The 17,833-nt window shown below is 44.9% G+C and overlaps 1 protein-coding gene across 2 annotated transcripts in view; it reads left to right on the forward strand.

Annotated features, from left to right (window-relative positions):
* Positions 1-1,848: 1,848 nt before the first annotated feature.
* Positions 1,849-17,833, forward strand: part of RCOR1 (REST corepressor 1) — a 117,568-nt gene continuing 101,583 nt past the window's right edge. The window contains exons 1-2 of one of the 2 annotated variants that reach the window (XM_070775783.1): positions 1,849-2,411; positions 2,492-2,551. In XM_070775783.1, coding sequence (XP_070631884.1) covers positions 2,108-2,411; positions 2,492-2,551 — 364 coding nt within the window. In that variant the 5' untranslated portion in view covers positions 1,849-2,107. The remainder of the gene's footprint in view (positions 2,412-2,491; positions 2,552-17,833) is intronic. The other variant, XM_070775782.1, reaches the window with a different exon arrangement.

Genomic DNA, 17,833 nt, shown 5'->3' on the forward strand with positions numbered 1-17,833 from the left:
CAGCCCTCAGCCAGGTGTGAAGGCCACTTCTGGTTCCTAACCTTTGGCTTTGCTGCCTGTATCCTCCCACTGCGGCTGGTGGGGAGTTATCCGGGGGGAGTGGGGGGCACACACCTGCACCACCCGGGCTCTCGAAGGAGACGGGTGTCCTTTTAAGGGGAATCCAGGAGTTGAGACCCTGAACTCGGTGAGGGCACGTCTCCTCCATGGTGAGGGCACAGTGCCTTTTCTTACAGGCCCTTTGGGCCGAAGTGAAAGTGGTCACTTCATTGAAGTAATAATGACGGTCCATTCTGCAGAAAACGTGGAGGAGAACATCCTGCTTATTTATTCAGACTTTTAAAACCATCAAACTCCAGATCTCTCCCTGTAGCTATTTATAACCAGAGCTGGTGTAAACTGTCCCCATATTAAGCGCAGGTTCGAAGTAACTTAAAAAATAGCCATCCGCTGCATATAAAATTAAAAAAAATTTTTTTTCATTTATAGACCTTCTCTCGCCTCCGATTATGTGTGAAGAGCGCTCGTTGTTCGGAGGAATCGGTGGGGGTGGGGCAGATACAGACCTGGGGGGGAGGGGGTCACACACTCTCCCATCCACCCCTCACAGCTATAAAAGCAGCCCTGGGCCCACTGGTCAACTGTCCAGGGCGAGGATGTTTTGGCCTGGGTCGAGCGTTTCCTCACCGGGGTGCCCAGGGTGGAGCGGCGGAGGCCGGGCAGGCGGCAGATCCGGAAAAGTGGCTCTTGCCTCGGAGGAAGTTGACCCTCCTCCCCCTACCGAGGGCTTGGGATGAAAACGGCTACTGCCCCCTTTACCCTTCTTGGACCCCCCAGCCCGTTTCTGTAAGCCCCCCGTCCCCGTTTTCTAAGGGCTCCCCTCCCCCCCCGGGGACAATTCGGCCCCTTCACAGCTCTCCAAACGGCCATCTGGGGTGGCAGGGGGACCCCCCCACCCCGCGCCCCGACTCTGCGTCCGGGCAGCGCCCCAGCTCAGGACCCTATCCTCCGGCCTCGCAGGCGCGGCGGCGCCCCGAAACTCGGGCGATTGAGGCGACTTCCAACGTCTCCCGCACCCCCCAATTAGCAGAAAGCCCCACCAAAACCCCACCCCGCACCCCGAGCTCCCACACTGCCTCCTCCGACTCCAGGAGACACTGCCACCTGGGAACTCTGTCCCCCGGCACCGGCGCTGCCCCCAGCGCTGAGGCACCCCCCAAAACCCCGTGGGAACCGCGGGGCCGCAATTAGTTTCTTCCAATTAGTTTCCCTTCTTTGTATAAGAACCCATTCAAACTGCGAGAGGTAGTCCTCCGCGCGAGGGGGAAAGTAGTCCCGACCTCGCCTTCGGTCTCCTCTCTTGCGTCGCGCGTGTTTCCCTTCAGGAAACCGGTGGGGCTCTCGGCGGAGCCCTCCGGGGAACGCAGGGGCCGGGGCCGCGGGGTGGGGGTGGGGGTGCGCTCAGGGGAAGCGGGGCGGGGGGGTGCCGGCAGAAGGAGGGGGCGGGGAGGGCGGCTAACTCCTCGCTATTGCCTAGAGAGATGGATCATGGGGCGTAGAGAGACGGCAAACCTCAAACCACGTACAGCGGGCGATACGCGTCAACCGAACCTGACCAACGGAAGCCTGGCGCCACCCCCCTCCCCGCTCTCCCGCCCCGGCCCCTCGGACGGACGGCTGCGCGCAGCCAACTGGGCTGCCGCTCGCCGTCCAAATCGCACGAGAGCCAATGGGGGCGCGCGGGGGGCGGAGCCACTCCCTCCCCGCGCCGGGTTGGGCTGCGCGCGGCTTTCCCCCCCGCCTCACCTCACTGCTGGCTCAGGCCCCGCCCCCCTCCCCTCCCGCTCGCTGCTCCCGGAGTAGTTAGAGCCAGTGAAGTGCGGGCGGCGAGGAGAGCGAAAGTTGCGCTGGGCTCGGCGCCGGGGGGCCTGAAGCGGCTCCGCGCTCCGCCCGCCAGGGCCGCCTCAGCCCCAACTCGCGCCCGCAGGCTCCGGCCGCGCCCGCCCGCACCCCCTCCCCGGGCCCGGCGCACCCCCCACCCCCACCCCCGCCTCCTCAGGAGCCGCGGGGTCCCCCGTCACTTTCGCCCGGCTCGGGCCCCCCGCCGATGCCGGCCATGGTGGAGAAGGGCCCCGAGGTCTCAGGGAAGCGGAGAGGGAGGAACAACGCGTCCAGCGCGGCCGCCTCGGCCGCCGCCGCCGCTTCGGCCGCCGCCTCGGCCGCCGCCGCCGCCTCGGCCGCCGCCGCCTCCTCGGCCGCCGCCGCCTCCGCCGCCGCCTCCGCCTCGGCCGCCGCCGCCCCCAATAATGGGCAGAATAAAAGTTTGGCGGCGGCGGCGGCGCCCAATGGCAACAGCAGCAGCAACTCCTGGGAGGAAGGCAGCTCCGGCTCGTCCAGCGACGAGGAGCACGGTAGGTGGCAGCCGCCCGCGCCGCCCCCGCGCCCGCCCGCCGGTCCGCGCGCTGACCGCCCCCTTCTGCTTTTCCCGCAGGTGGCGGCGGCATGCGGGTCGGACCCCAGTACCAGGCGGTGGTGCCCGACTTCGACCCCGGTGAGTAGCGCCCCGGGCCGGCCGGCTGGCTGGCCGGCCGGCCGGCGACCCGAGGGGGCGGACGGCCTCGGACAACTTTTCTTTCTGTGGATGTGGGTCCTGCCGTCCGCGGGGAGACGCTCGCGCCAGTGTGTCCTGCTGGCGGGCCGGACCCCCCACCCCCCACCCCGGGGAGGCCCGAGGGTCGCCCGGGCGGGTCGGACGCGAGGCGGCGGTGCGCCGGCCACACCTGGCCACCTGGCCCGGGGTTCCGGCGTCCCCGGTCCGCGCGAGCCGCGCCGGGGCCGGGCGGGGGTGGCCGCGCGCCGGAGACTTAGCTTCCTGCGAGCGCCCCAGGGCTCGGGACGGCCTCGGACCCACCTCTCCCCTGCGGAAGGTTGCCCCGCGTGCCCTCTCCTGCCGGCTCCCGGGCTCCTGCCTGCCCCCGACTCCCCTCCCGTCCTGAGATTCCCCCCAAAACCAGTTAGTAAAAGAAGTGTGCTTCCCAGAGGGCGCCTGACTGGGGAAGAGAGGCTTGCTGGCGGCAGTTTGATTTTAAGGACCTATTTGTAAATGTGTGTGTTATTTCCTTTTTTTGTTTGTTTGTTTTGTTTTAAAGGAAGAGGTTGTGAAAGGTTAGAACCCTCAGAAAGCTTTAGCCTAACACCTCCAAGGCATCCCAACCCCCTTGCTTGGAACATTTGTTACCCTTGCTGCTCTTCTGTGTGCAGGCAAATTCAAAGTACCAGAAAAATCCTTCCAGACAAAGGAATTCGTCAGTGAGATTCTAGCTTGTCTCCGTATAAGACTGTCTTTAAAGATTGTTGGCGTGGAAAATGTTTGAAAGGACGTGGGTTTTATTTCAGAAATCAAATTCGAAAGAGAACCTTGTGGAACTGGAGTTAACAGTCCTCCTGGTTGGAGGGCTTTAGAACTGGTGGTTCTCTATGTAGGTTACACAACGAGTTTATTTGAGAGAATAAATGCATAAATGCTTTTTCCTTGGAAACAAGACTGCAGAAAATTGCAAGGATCTAGCCCTTGAAAAAGGCGATTGCTCTTAAGCTGTTATTAAGGTATGAAACTCTGGGTGTTCTTTGAAGTGAAGATACGTAGGCATCCCTAAGTGAGCTGTTGGGTTCTCTGGAAATAAATGACCTTTCCCACATTTGCTTTCTACAGTTTTGGTCTGTTGATGATTTAAATCTCTTAGAGTATCTGTAGTCTGACGCCCAGGTTTGTATTCCTTTTAAACTTCGGTTAGTCTTCCTATAGTTTCCCCTTCCCCCACCTCTTCCTTTTTTGGTCGTCACTTCTCATTTATAAGAGCGACAGGATGGGACTCCCAGGCCAGGCTGCTTCTCCCCTGTGCATGCCTTCTCCATTCCTCGGTTGGCCACCAGGGGAAGCATACTGTTTTTTGGTTACAGTTGACCCTATCTTCATTTTGTAGGTCAAGTCCATCTTTGTTTTAATACACAGACCATAAAGCAAAGCTCTTCACCAAGTTTCCCCCACATATTTTTAAAAAATATCAACTTGTACACATCTTTTAGTAAGTTGGTCAGTTTTGGGGTACATTTTGGTTACATTTATTTTGAAAGCTTTGTTTAAATATGTTGGCTGTGACTAAAGATAAGTACATATTTGATGGCAGCAGCGAGAATTAGATTTCTGATATTGTTCTAAATGTTGACGCCTAGCTCTGCATTGTTAGGAATGAGGCAGACTTCTTCGGAGTTGTTCTCTTTGAAGCAGCACGTGTAGTAGGATCATATTTTGAGCTGTCCTTGCAGTTTTGGTGGACTAAGGGCAAGCATAAATTTGTCAGAGACCTGCCATTCTAAATAGTGAAACGCTGCAAATGTCTTGCTGTATGGTCTTACTGTCAGTTGATTGGCTCTTGGCGTTAACATTTCCTATTTTGTGTTTGTTTTAATCTGGAAAGGAATCTAACTGATGTAAAATAATTTGAAGCCTTGTTTTGCTATTCTGAGCAGTGGGACAAATTCCTAGGCATGGCTGGAAATTGTAGGATTTTACTTTTTACTACGTATTTATTTATTTAAAAGATGTGTTCTCATTTAACTTAAAATCTAAGGGAAGGGGAGACTTCCATTTTGGAATAGAAATGACACACCAGTTTTGTTGCATGTCAAGCACATTTTTTTTTAGGTCTGGATTTAGTTTTTTTCCACGAGTACAAGTTAGGAATAATATGGAATTGAGATTGTGATTGTTACTGCTTTTTCTTTTTCTCTTCCTGAGTTTTGAATGCATGTTTGTTTATTTATTTTTACCACCATATGAACAGACTAGTGAATGTGAAACTCATCAGGAAGCCACTTTAAAAAAAAAAAACAGAAAAACCTATCTGTAAAGATGTATGAGTGGAAGAATGTTAATTTTTTTTTTTAAGGTCAGGTTTTGTTTACCCACAGTCTCCTAACTTGACCCTATTTAGCTTTAAGAACAAATGGTGGAAACTAGATCCTCTTGAAATCCCCTGTAGAGCCCAGGGAAGGTGCATTTCTGTCACCCCTCACACATGGTGAGCAAAGTGGACCGCGAGTGGCCATCCTAAAATGCTGATTCATGTCTTATTACCTAATTAAGACCTAAACTGGACCACTGGATCAGAACTTGGTAGTTAAAATAACATCTTTGTTTATAACGGTGAACAAGTTTTATCAGGTAGGTTTAAAAACAAAGACCAGAATGGAGTTTCATATATTTAACTTTGTCTTTGTTCCCGTGTGGGGTCCAGACTGTCCATACTCTATTTCATACTTTATGCCATGTCGTATGCTGAGTTGGCTTTGGATTCTTTTAGAATTTAATAAACATACAGTAAATAAGAGGGAAGAGTGCTTATGCTAGCCTTCCTCTGGTCAGTTATTTCCTGCATTTGCAAAACATAATTTATTTTGAAACTGGTAGTGTTCTTCTATACAAAAATGTAAGTAATTCCATGGTCTTACCAAGAAACGTGCAGAGGAAGAAGCGGTAGCCTCCGGGTTTCTTTGATCCCTTGTTTGGTACTCTTCCTCTTTGTTGTCTTCTAACTAGAGGAACACAGTGGCAGGATTTTAAGATTGACTCAGGTTCTTTGTTTTCTGAAGCATGTGTTGTTATTGTCAACTTCTCTCCGAGTTAGTGATCACAGTACACGAATAGGAAAATTAAGACTCTTACAGAAGAGGAAATGTTAATGGTAAATTTTTTTGAGGTAATGGCTCTTTAAACATGCAACCTGTATTTGGAACATTGAATCCAATATATTTAATCAGATTAGAAAATTTGTGGTTGTCATTGGTTCAACTGTCACTTTCAGAGTTGACTTATATTAATAAAATGTAGAATAGTTTTCCTGAACTATTTAGGGTATCTTGACCTGCTTTTCATTTCTTTTTGGTGGTGATTCTGTCTTCCTCTTTGAGCACATTATTTGCTTTGCTTTAGTTTCATTGTAAAAATAAATTTTATAGATATCCAAAAATTCATAGGTTATGGTGAAGCCTTCATGGTGGAGGCATACTTGGAGGCAGTGTTTACCCAGATGAGAGGTGAGGGTAATGAGAAGTCCTGTGTGTGATCCCCTTTGTGATGCAGTGCAGTAGGAGGCGCCTAGAGCTGTCTCTCGGGAGGTCTAGTGCCTTGTCTCTGTGATTAAGAAGGTGGTTTAAAAAGGTCAGGCTGGTCATTTTATCTCAGGAGCCTCTGTTTCCTGCATTGTGAATCAGGTTCTTTCATCACTGTGGCCTGTGATTATGTCAGTTACAGTCATCTTTTTAATTTCAGGCTTCTTTCAGAAGCAACATAGAGCAGACTGTGAGCTTGGGTTGTGAGAACCATCAAACCCAAGTTCAGATCTTGGCAGTGCCTCTTGACAATTGTGTTTCAGCCCTGGGCAGGTTTCTTTATTTTTCCTTTCATCTGTAAAGTAGAGGTAATGGAACTTCTTCCTCAAGAAAAGAAATTAACTGAGTTAATACATGTAAAATGTCCAGTGCAGTGCCTGGCACTCAGCAAATGCTAAGCAAACATTTTCTGCTGTCTTAATTTAGTTATCATTTGAAGGACTTAGTTGCCAAGTAGTGGTCCTTGCGTTGCCTGCTTTACTGCAAAGGTAAGGCTGGATTATTAATGAAGCTGTAGATTTGAATGCGAATTATGCATTCAAAGATACTTGAAGATGATTGCTTTTAAGTTACAGTACCTGCTGCAATTTAGGTAAATACCCTTTGCTGGGAGAGAGAACTAGTCCAAAACATTTTTATAGCAGAAAAGTACACAGAGATCCAGAGGGAATAGATAGCCCTGTTCAGCTCAAGTTTCAGGGTAGTATGAAAGAAACGTTGAGTCCATCCCTGGGCCAAAGTGAAGTACACATTAACTGTGTTCTGAGTCAGGGAGTTTTTACTCTCAATTCTCAAGTTCTTGTCTTTGAGAGTTAATATTGAAGTGAGGTTCTGCTGCTGCTGTACTTCCTTGGGTGATGAGTACTTCCTTGGGTGTGATCCAAAGGTTAGTTGGTGGAGGCTCATCAGAGCAGAGTTGTTTTAAAAGCAGTGTTGAAAGTCATTGGTACTGAAGAAATGTAAGCTTACTCTTTTCTTTTTTTAAAATATTTTTATTCGTTTGTTTAGGCTCTCTGGGTCTTCGTTGCTGCCTGGGCTTTTCTCTAGTTGCTGTGAATGGAGGCTGCTCTCTTGCTGAGCAGCAGGGGCTCTAGGGCACCCGGGCTTCGGTAGCTGAGCGTGTGGGTTCGTAGTTGCTGCTCCTAGCTCCAGAGCATGCATGGCTCGGTAGTCGTGGTGCGCCGACTTAGTTGCTCTGCAGCAGGTGGGATCTTCCCACATCAGAGACTGAACCTGTGTCTCCTGCAATGGCAGGTGGATTCTTTACCACTGAGCCACCAGGGAAGCCTTAGGCTTATTCCTTTTTCGTTTCCTCCTTCTTTTTCTTTTTTTCCCTAGGCTTACTGTAAGAAACCTAGTTTCTTTAGTGTTATAAACTTCTATGGTTCTATAGGGCAGTTTAATTGACAAAAATCTTAGTCTTTGGAAATGAAACATCGAAGTCTATCCAAATTACTGTATTCTTCCCCAGTTTATTTTACTTTTTATATTTTACTCTCTGCTATATCGATTGTTATACTTAATTTATAATTTAGCCCTCACTTTCTTCTGAGCCTTTCTTTAGAGGTTCCATGCATAATGTTAAAGTAAGAAATAAGGCTTCTATTTGTCCCCTTACTCTGATAGAAAACAGCTATCTTTGCTAAGGAGGATGTGTTCCGTGGGATTTACATTAAAACAGAGCTGGAAAAACCTTGCCGTAGAGGGAGTCTCTGGAACAGCAGTAAAGGCCCAACTGAGGCAATAATGGGGATTGAGTGCCAGCTCAGTAACTGGGCTGAGTCACCTCTACAGCCTCAAATAGCAAGTACGGAAAATACGTGTCACCTAGGATTGATTAGGGATAATGGTTGTAATTTAACAGTTTCTGTTTTATGTTCTGGAAATTTTACTAATACATATATCAAACAATACATATATCTTCTAGTTGAGTTTTATGTTTTTTATTGTTGATTTTTTAAAAATATAAAATAGAATGTTTTTAAAAATATAAAATAGAATGTTTTAATGTGATAAAAAGTGTTTTGATAAAATGTTTGAGATAAATATTTTTAAGTAAAATTAAAATGCCATTTAAGTGAAATGTTGATAGTAAACCCTAAAACGCCTACTTTTTTTCAAATAAGTCAAATTTTGTTTTTTCTTTCTTTTTGTTTAAGTTAGTCATATTCTTTATTTAATATGAGGATCCTGTAAAAATTGCATGCTAGACATAATTCTTTGAAGTTTCTGGATTTTCTCTCCCTCAGAGCAGTGAGAGAGAAAATTGTAGTGTTCACTCAGTGCAGCCTTCCTGTCTTCTAGATGAGGAAGGTGAGGCCTGCAGAGACAAAGTGACTTGTATTTGTCTTTCAGTCATTAAAAGCATCTCCAGGTAGGTTTGAGGCGTGTGATACCAAATTTTATTGTTTTACAGCCTTGTTCTGGGTACAATAACATGTGTGTGTAATTTTAGATAAAGGTAGTGGAGGTGACGGAATTCCAACTGAGCTGTTTAAAATCCTAAAAGATGATGCTGTTAAAGTGCTGCACTTAATATGTCAGCAAATTTGGAAAACTTAGGACTGGAAAAGGTTACTTTTCATTCTAAGCCCAAAGAAGGGCAATACCAAAGAATGTTCAGACTTCCATACAGTTGTGCTCAATGCTAGCAAAGCAATGCTCAAAATCCTTCAAGTTAGGCTTCTGCAGCACATGGTCTGAGAACTTCCAGATGTATAAGCTGTGTTTTAAAGAGGCAGAGGAACCAGAGATCAAGTTGCCAACATTTGTTGGATCATGGAGAAAGCAAGGGATTTCCAGAAAAACATATTCTTTTGCTTCATTGACTATGCTAAAGCCTTTGACTGTGTAGATCACAACAAACTGGACAATTCTTAGAGGTGGGAATGCCAGACCATTTTACCTGTCTCTTAAGAAACGTGTATGTAGGTCAAGAAGCAACAGTTAGAACTGGACATGGAATGACTGGTTCAAAATTGGGACAGGAGTATGACAAGGCTGTATATTGTCACCCTGCTTATTTAACTTATATGCAGAGTGCATCATGTGAAATGCCGGGCTGGATAACTCACGAGCTGGAATCAAGACTGCCAGGAGAAATATCAACAACCTCAGATATGCTGATGATAAAACTCTAATGGCAGGAAGTGAAGAGGAACTAAGGAGCCTCTTGATGAGGGTGAAAGAGCAGAGAGAAAAAGCTGGTTTGAAACTCAACATTAAAAAAAACTAAGATCATGGCATCTGGTCCCATCACTTACTGGCCAATGGAAGGGGAAAAAATGGAAGCAGTGACAGATTTTCTTTTGGGCGCCCAAATCACTGTGAGCAGTGACTGCTGTCATAAAATTAAAACATACTTACTCCTTGGAAGAAAAGCTATGACAAACCTAGACAGCATATTAAAAAGCAGAGACATCACTTTGCTGACAAAGGTCCATATAGTCAAAGCTATGGTTTTTCCAGTAATCACATACAGATGTGAGAGTTGAATCATAAGGCTCAATGTGGAAGAATTGATGCTTGCGAACTGTGGTGCTAGAGAAGACTCTTGATAGTCCCATGGACTGCAAGGAGATCAAACCAGTCAATCCTAAAGGAAATCATCCCTGAATATCCTTTGGAAAGACTGATGCTGAAGCTCCAGTACTTTGACCAGCTGAGGCATAGAGCCAACTTACTGGAAAAAGACCCTGATATTGGGAAAGATTGAGGGCAGAAGGAAAAGGGGATGACAGAGGGTGAGATGGTTGGCTGGCATCACCGACTCGATGGACATGAAACTCTTGTGTAGGAGTTTCATAGGTGTAAATGCCTGAGACCACAGGAGGGAAGAAGGTGAGGCAGCAGAGCCTTCAGCTTGGATGCAAATGTGACACCTGTGAAGGAAAGCAGAAGGAAGGGTGATAGATGATGAGATCCAGGAGCCTAAGATTGCAGTGCAGCCAGAGCAAAGGTGCTTTGTTAGAGTGTGTTGGGCAGGACTGGGCCTTCTCTAGAAAACCGGCTGCGTTCTGGCGTTGGCCTGGAGTTAGCATGCAGCGTGCTGCAGTGGATCCCGAAGCTGCTGGGCAGCTGGGACTGTCAGCTACTTACACTCCTCTCAGCGCTCTCTCTCTTGAAGAGAAGTCTGAGTGGCAGGCTCTCAAGGTCATCAGAATCCCTGTGCCTGTTTTTGTCCTTGAGTACATACTTAGTATGAAAAGCGGTATGTTTTGTTATTGTCAAAGTATTTTTGTAAATGGAATTATTTGTGCATATTCCTCTAACAGGCACAGAAAATTCCTTTCCTTCATTCAATTTTCACTAAGGTGTTAGGCTTGTTAACTTTTTACAGTGCTATCTTTTTGTAGTCTGTGTTGGCATTTTTCTAATTACTGGTGAGGTCAAGTGTGCTTTTATGTGTTTTTTCAGCTACCTGGTTTCCCTCTGTGTATATATCTTTTGCTGCTTTTCTGTAGGGTGTTCTTTTTCTTACTGATTTGTGTGTGCTCTTTGTATATTTGGATACTGATCCTTTCTTAGGGTTGTAGAGTTGTAAAGTTTTTGTTGTTGTTTTTCTCTCTAGTGTGGGAGTTGATGGAGTTTCTTTTCAGAAAGGAATAAAAACATATCCCTGGTTGGATATATTTCTGCTCAGAGACTGGACTTGGTACATAGCTTCTTACCCATTGTCACTAGGACTCCTGGTGTCTAAGATGATTGCCACTGAGAATTTGATACGTCTTTTTTTGTTATGTTGCAACTTTTTTCAGTTAATTTGGTGTACTAATTACTAACCAACTGACCTAAATTATAGCGCTGGATGACTTGAAAAGCTCTGATTTAATTTCTGTTCAACAGCAGAAATTTTAGTTTTTACAGCTAGTTTTAATAGCATACTAGCTTTGTTCATAGTGACTTGTGAAGTCAAGTGGGCCTTAGGCAGCATCACTATGAACAAAGCTAGTGGAGGTGATGGAATTCCAGTTGAGCTTTTTCAAATCCTGAAAGATGATGCTGTGAAAGTGCTGCACTCAATATGCCAGCAAATTTGAAAAACTCCGCAGTGGCCACAGGACTCAAAAAGGTCAGTTTTCATTCCAATGCCAAAGAAAGGCAATGCCAAAGAATGCTCAAATTACTGCACAATTGCACTCATCTCACACGCTAGTAATGTTCAAAATTCTCCAAGCCAAGCTTCAGCAATACGTGAACTGTGAACTTCCAGATGTTCAAGCTGGTTTTAGAAAAGGCAGAGGAACCAGAGATCAAATTGCCAACATCCGCTGGATCATGGAAAAAGCAAGAGAGTTCCAGAAAAACATCTATTTCTGCTTTATTGACTATGCCAAAGCCTTTGACTGTGTGGATCACAATAAACTGTGGAATATTCTGAAGGAGATGGGAATACCAGACCCCCTGACCTGCCTCTTGAGAAACCTATATGCAGATCAGGAAGCAACAGTTAGAACTGGACATGGAACAACAGACTGGTTCCAAATAGGAAAAGGAGTACGTCAAGGCTGTATATTGTCCCCCTGCTTATTTACCTTATATGCAGAGTACATCATGAGAAACGCTGGGCTGGAAGATGCACAGCTGGAATCAAGATTGCAGGGAGAAATAGCAATGACCTCAGATATCAGATGACACCACCCTTATGGCAGAAAGTGAAGAGGAACTAAAAAGCCTCTTGATGAAAGTGAAAGAAGAGAGTGAAAAAGTTGGCTTAAAGCTCAACATTCAGAAAACTACGATCATGGCATCCAGTCCCATCACTTCATGGCAAATAAATGGGGAAACAGTGGAAACAGTTGATGACTATTTTTTTGGGCTCCAAAATTGCTGCAGATGGTGATTACAGCCATGAAATTAAAAGATGCTTACTCCTTGGAAGGAAAGTTATGACCAACCTAGACAGCATATTGAAAAGCAGAGACATTACTTTGTCAGCAAAGGTCCATCTAGTCAAAGCTATGGTTTTTCCAGTGGTCATGTATGGATGTGAGAGTTGAACTATAAAGAAAGCTGAGCGCTGAAGAATTAATGCTTTTGAACTGTGGTGTTCAAGATTCTTGAGAGTCTCTTGGACTGCAAGGAGATCCAACTAGTCCATCCTAAAGGAGATCAGTCCTGGGTGTTCATTGGTAGGACTGATGTTGAAGCTGAAACTCCAATACTTTGGCCACCTGATGCGAAGAGCTGACTCATGTGAAAAGACCCTGATGCTGGGAAAGATTGAAGGCAGGAGAAGGGGATGACAGAGGACGAGATGGATGGATGGCATCACCGACTCAATGGACATGGGTTTGGGTGAACTCCGGGAGTTGGTGATGGACAGGGAGGCCTGGCGTGCTGCAGTCCATGGGGTCACAAAGAGTCGGACACGACTGAGTGACTGAACTGAGCTGAGTTAGAGATTAAAGTCATAACTTTAGTTTCCATGGTGGTCAGTTATTTTTCCATAAAAGGTGAATGTGCTGTGGACTAAAACCCAGTTCAGCTGTCTTACGGTTTTGTCACTGATTGTGAGGGAGTGGGTGAGTGGTGTGGTGCCACTTGTCATCACAACAGAAAACCCTTGAAGGAATAATGTCAGTGCCAGGTTAGTGTAGTGTTTGCTGTGTGCAGACTGGTTTGAATACTTCATTAATAATTTAACTTAACAATCACAACAATCACATCAGATAAAGTTGTTATCACCATTTTCCATATGAGGAAACAGAGGCAGAGAGGTTTACTGTTATGGTTCACCCTAGTAACCTGCCCAAGGTAACCCATTCTAAGATGCCATCTGTTGTCAGAAGCATCATTATTTTGTATATTGCTAAGGAAGGAAAAATACCAGGATACCACTAAGATAAGTTGCAGTTGGACTGCAATCTAGTGTGTTTCAGGGAGACTTAGCCAGAAATCGTCTCTTAAGAAAAACCACTTAGAGCAGCACTTTATTGGATCAATTGCTTAGTTGTTTGCACGTGGTCCCAGGTATTGTGGAGATTTTTGTGTGGGGTGGCCAGAGCCTGATTCGTGCCCAGTTGCATTCCTTCTCCTCTTCTCAATGAAAGCACAAATGAAATGGGAGGTGTCTGGCTTGGTTGACTGAGGTGAATTGGAATGAGTTGCTTTACTCTTGCACGTATGTTGAAATAGTCATTTTCAGAGTGTAAAACAGTTGTTTTTTGAGGGGAGTGATTTTTTGTGATTGGATGACTTAAGGTTACAAAGGACCGTGTTATGTTGGTTACCTTTGAGTTTAACAGATGAGAGTATAACATTTAAATATCTATTTTCCCCCCTCCCCATATGTTTTTCTGCAGGTTCACATTGAACTTGAGCTGTGGGATGAGTTTAAGAACCATGTCTTGAATAAAGTGTGAAAAAACACACACATTAAAATATCTAAGAGTATTTTTAAAAGCCATTGGTTTCACCTGTACAACTATCTGGTTAGTATGTTCAGCACCTAATTCTCCTTCCTTGTATATTATTCCCAATCTCCTCCCCCATCAAAAAAACGAAAACCAAACTAACTGCCTCTCTCCCCTGAAATAACCCTGATGTATGTATTTCTTAGTGTTATTAGCGAATTGTGTTCTGTTTTTCAAAGACCAGAGTATACTTACAGAAAATTGTAAGCTTTATTCTGATTGACTTAAATGTGAGGTTTGCCATGGTTGGTTTGATCATAAGGTTAACTGAGGACTAGCTTCTGTCTGCCCAGAAACCAAGGCTTGCCTCGGGGGACTGGGTGAGCCTCTGCCCAGGAGTCTGGCTGTGCTTGTCTTCAGCAGTTGCATCTAGTGACCAGCAAATAGTCCCTTCTGGCCTTCTTTATGTTTGAAAAGGTTAATTAAAATTTTGGGATTGGTTAAACATTCTGTTCACTTGAACTCGGGGTCTTTCTATGCTGTTTCACACACACACACACACACACACACACACACACACACACTTACTAAAGGCTGCACATCCTGTTTTACTGGCACAGAAGCTTCTGGGCTGGGACTTGTCTGCTTTCAGACTTAGCGTGCACGTGCGGGAGCAGGATCGTAAGACGGGAAGGGTAAGGCTTGCTAGTCTGATCTCAGGCGGTCCCGTGAAGTCTTCATGGTGTCATGCACTTCTGCTTTCTGAGTGTTCTGAGCCACCAATTCTGTTAATATCTAAGGTTTATCTTTCTCACTTGACATAGCTGAATGTGGTTCTGCATTTAATAAGAGCACTTGTGTGCACTGATTGACTTTGCTCGAATAGGCATTTTGTAGTGGACAGTTGATAACTAAGAACCAAGTTTACTTAAAAAATGGAAACCTAAGGGAAAAAGTGAGCTTTAAAGTTGCATTTAAAACCTGGCGTTGCCTGTTTTAGGTGCTTATTTAATAATGAAGTTGTGTGAGTTAGATATACATCTTAGATACATTCTTACACTTTTTTTTCCCAAGGTGAATTTCATACAACATGGGGCTTCCCTGGTGACTCAGATGGCAAGGAATCTGCCTGCTGTGCAGGAGACCTGGGTTCCATCCCTGGGTCAGGAAGATCCCCTGGAGAAGGAAATAGCTACCTACTCCTCCAGTATTCTTGCCTGGAGAATCCCCATGGACAGAGGAGCCTGGCGGGCTACAGGCCATGGGGTCCCAAGGAGATGGACATGACTGAGTGACTAAAACACTTTCACTTTCATATAACATAAAATTAACCTTTTAAAAAATTGTTTGTTTATTTATTTGGCCACACTGCACTGCTTGTGGGACCTTCGTCCCCAGACTAGGAATCAGACCTGGGCCCTGAGCATTGAGAGCACAGAGTCCTAAGCCTTGGGTTGCCAAGGCATCCCCAGAGTAACCATTGTGAAGTCAGTAATTTAGTGGCATTTAGGACACTTAACGTTGTTGTGCAACTACCACCACACCATCTAGTTCCAGAATGTTTTCATCACCCCAAGAGAAAATCTCAAGTCTGTTAAGTGGTTACTTCCCCCTCCCCCTGCACATTGCTGATGACAGAGGGCGCTACGCAGCACAGTGGGGCGGGGGGAGGGTCACCTTACTTGGGGCTTGGTGATTGAAGAAACCAGGAAGAAGTTGTAGGTGAAGTAGTTCTTTGAGCCAAGTCTTGAAAATAGGGGTTTTCCTGTGTTTATGAGTTTATAATGTTTACTAATTTAAAAATTAATAGTAAACTATGAAGTTTAAAACTATAAAACTGTTATTTTGAAAATGTTAATCTTTCTGAAAATTTCAATCCAGATTTCCTTTTAAATTGTTTTAAGCTGTGCTGTCCAGTAACGTAGCCACTAGTAATCTATAATTATTTAAATTTATTAAATAAAATCAAACTGAAAATGCACTTCTGTCGCGCTAACCACATCATTCCAAGCACGTGGCCCCTGGCTGCTGTGTCGGAGCGCAGAGCGGGGCATTTCCCATGCTGTTGGGCAGCATGGAGCCAGAGACCTTAGGAGTGAAAGCTTCATTCTTCTTAATTTTTATAATTAGTTCAGAAGTTCTGCCTCTAATCAGGGTGCATGGTGAAATGTGATACTGGAATGTGATGGTTGTGTATGGAATTCCTCTAGTGGAGTATTTGTTAAAATATTGCTATTAAGGTATTCAAAATAAGGCTTCTTAAGAAAGCAAGTAGAAATTGAAAGCTTTTTTTGTGGAAGTGGGGGAGATGGTTATATAACACCTAGTTAAACCAAAAGGATAATCAAGATGTGTGACTATATTGAAGAGAAATGTAGAACTTAAAAAGTCAGCAATATGAAGGCTTACCCTTGTTTGAAAAGGTTAGGTTTCATATCTCTCCTGAACATACTCAGCCTTTGCTCCAACTTCTCAAACACATTTAAACACATTATAATTGTTCTAATGCCCTTGTCTAGTAATTCTCTTATCTGTCTCATTTCTGAGTTGGTATCAGTTGATTGATTTTTTCCCTCATTATGAGTTGTCTTTTCCCGTTTCTTTGCTTGTTTGGTAATTTTTGTTTAGATGCCAGACATTATGAATTTTATTTTGATGGATGCTGGATATCTTTATATTCCTATAAATATTCTTGAGCTTTGTTCTAGAACATGGTTAAGTTCCTTAGAAGTGGTTTGTTCACCACCCTTATGGCAGAAAGTGAAGAGGAACTAAAAAGCCTCTTGATGAAAGTGAAAGAGGAGAGAGAAAAAGTTGGCTTAAAGCTCAACATTCAGAAAACGAAGATCATGGCATCCGGTCCCACCACTTCATGGGAAATAGATGGGCAAACAGTGGAAACAGTGTCAGACTTTATTTTTTGGGCTCCAAAATCACTGCAGATGGTGACTGCAGCCATGAAATTAAAAGACGCTTACTTCTTGAAAGGAAAGTTATGACCAACCTAGATAGCATATTGAAAAGCAGAGACATTACTTTGCCAACAAAGGTCCGTCTAGTCAAGGCTATGGTTTTTCCTGTGGTCATGTGTGGATGTTAGAGTTGGACTGTGAAGAAAGCTGAGCGCAGAAGAATTGATGCTTTTGAACTGTGGTGTTGGAGAAGACTCTTGAGAGCCCTTTGGACTGCAAGGAGATCCAACCAGTCCATTCTGAAGGAGATCAGCCCTGGGATTTCTTTGGAAGGAATGATGCTAAAGCTGAAACTCCAGTACTTGGGCCATCTCATTCGAAGAACTGACTCATTGGAAAAGAGTCTGATGCTGGGAGGGATTGGGGGCAGGAGGAGAAGGGGACGACAGAGAATGAGATGGCTGGATGGCATCACTGACTTGATGGACGTGAGTCTGAGTGAACTCTGGGAGTTAGTGATAGACAGGGAGGACTGGCGTGCTGCCATTCGTGGGGTCGCAAAGAGTCGGACACGACTGAACGACTGAACTGAACTGAACTGAATCGTTTTTGAATTTATTTTTGTATATGGTGTGAGAAAGTAGTCCAGTTTGATTCTTTTGCATGTTGCTGTCCAATTGTTCCAGCACCATTTATTGAAGAGGCTGTCTTTTCCCTATTGGATATTCTTGTCTCCTTTGTCATGGATTAATTGACTGTGTAAATGTAGGCTTATTTCTGGGCTCTGTATTCTGTTCCATTTTTCTGTGTGTCTGTTTTGGGTCCAGTAGCATACTGTTTTAACGACTTTAGCTTTGTAATATAGTTTGAAATCAGGCAACATGATACCCTCAGTTTTGTTGTTTTTTTCTGAAGATTGCTTTGGTGTGTTACAGCTTTTAAACTTTTGAGTCTTATGTTCATGGAAGCCTTCTGTAAATGCTTTTAGAAACCAGGATATTAAAATTTCATGTTTTTATATAGCCACTATTCATTTTAGTGTCCATGACAAAGTGCTCAGACTAACTGCTTGCTCATTGAAATCTGATGATTCTAGCCCAGAATTTTCCAAAGCAGAATAGTTTTTTTTTTAGTTCACTATTCTTTATAAAATAAATTATTAGTGTAAATTAAAACTATTAAAAATTAGCTTTAAAAGTTATTAGTCCTAGTTAAGAACTAATTTTTTTCAGAGAAAAGTGTATGTTTTTCTTTGAAAAGTGTAATTTAGGAAGTATCTCCTTGGACTGTGTAAGATCTCCATTTGCTGTGCTTAATCACTCAACTGTGTCTGACTCTTTTGTGACCCCATGGACTGTAGCCCACCAGGTTGACTGAAAAATCCCATGGACGGAG

The sequence above is a fragment of the Bos indicus genome, chromosome 21 (genome assembly GCF_029378745.1).
Source record: "Bos indicus isolate NIAB-ARS_2022 breed Sahiwal x Tharparkar chromosome 21, NIAB-ARS_B.indTharparkar_mat_pri_1.0, whole genome shotgun sequence".
NCBI classification, from domain to species: Eukaryota; Metazoa; Chordata; class Mammalia; order Artiodactyla; family Bovidae; genus Bos; species Bos indicus.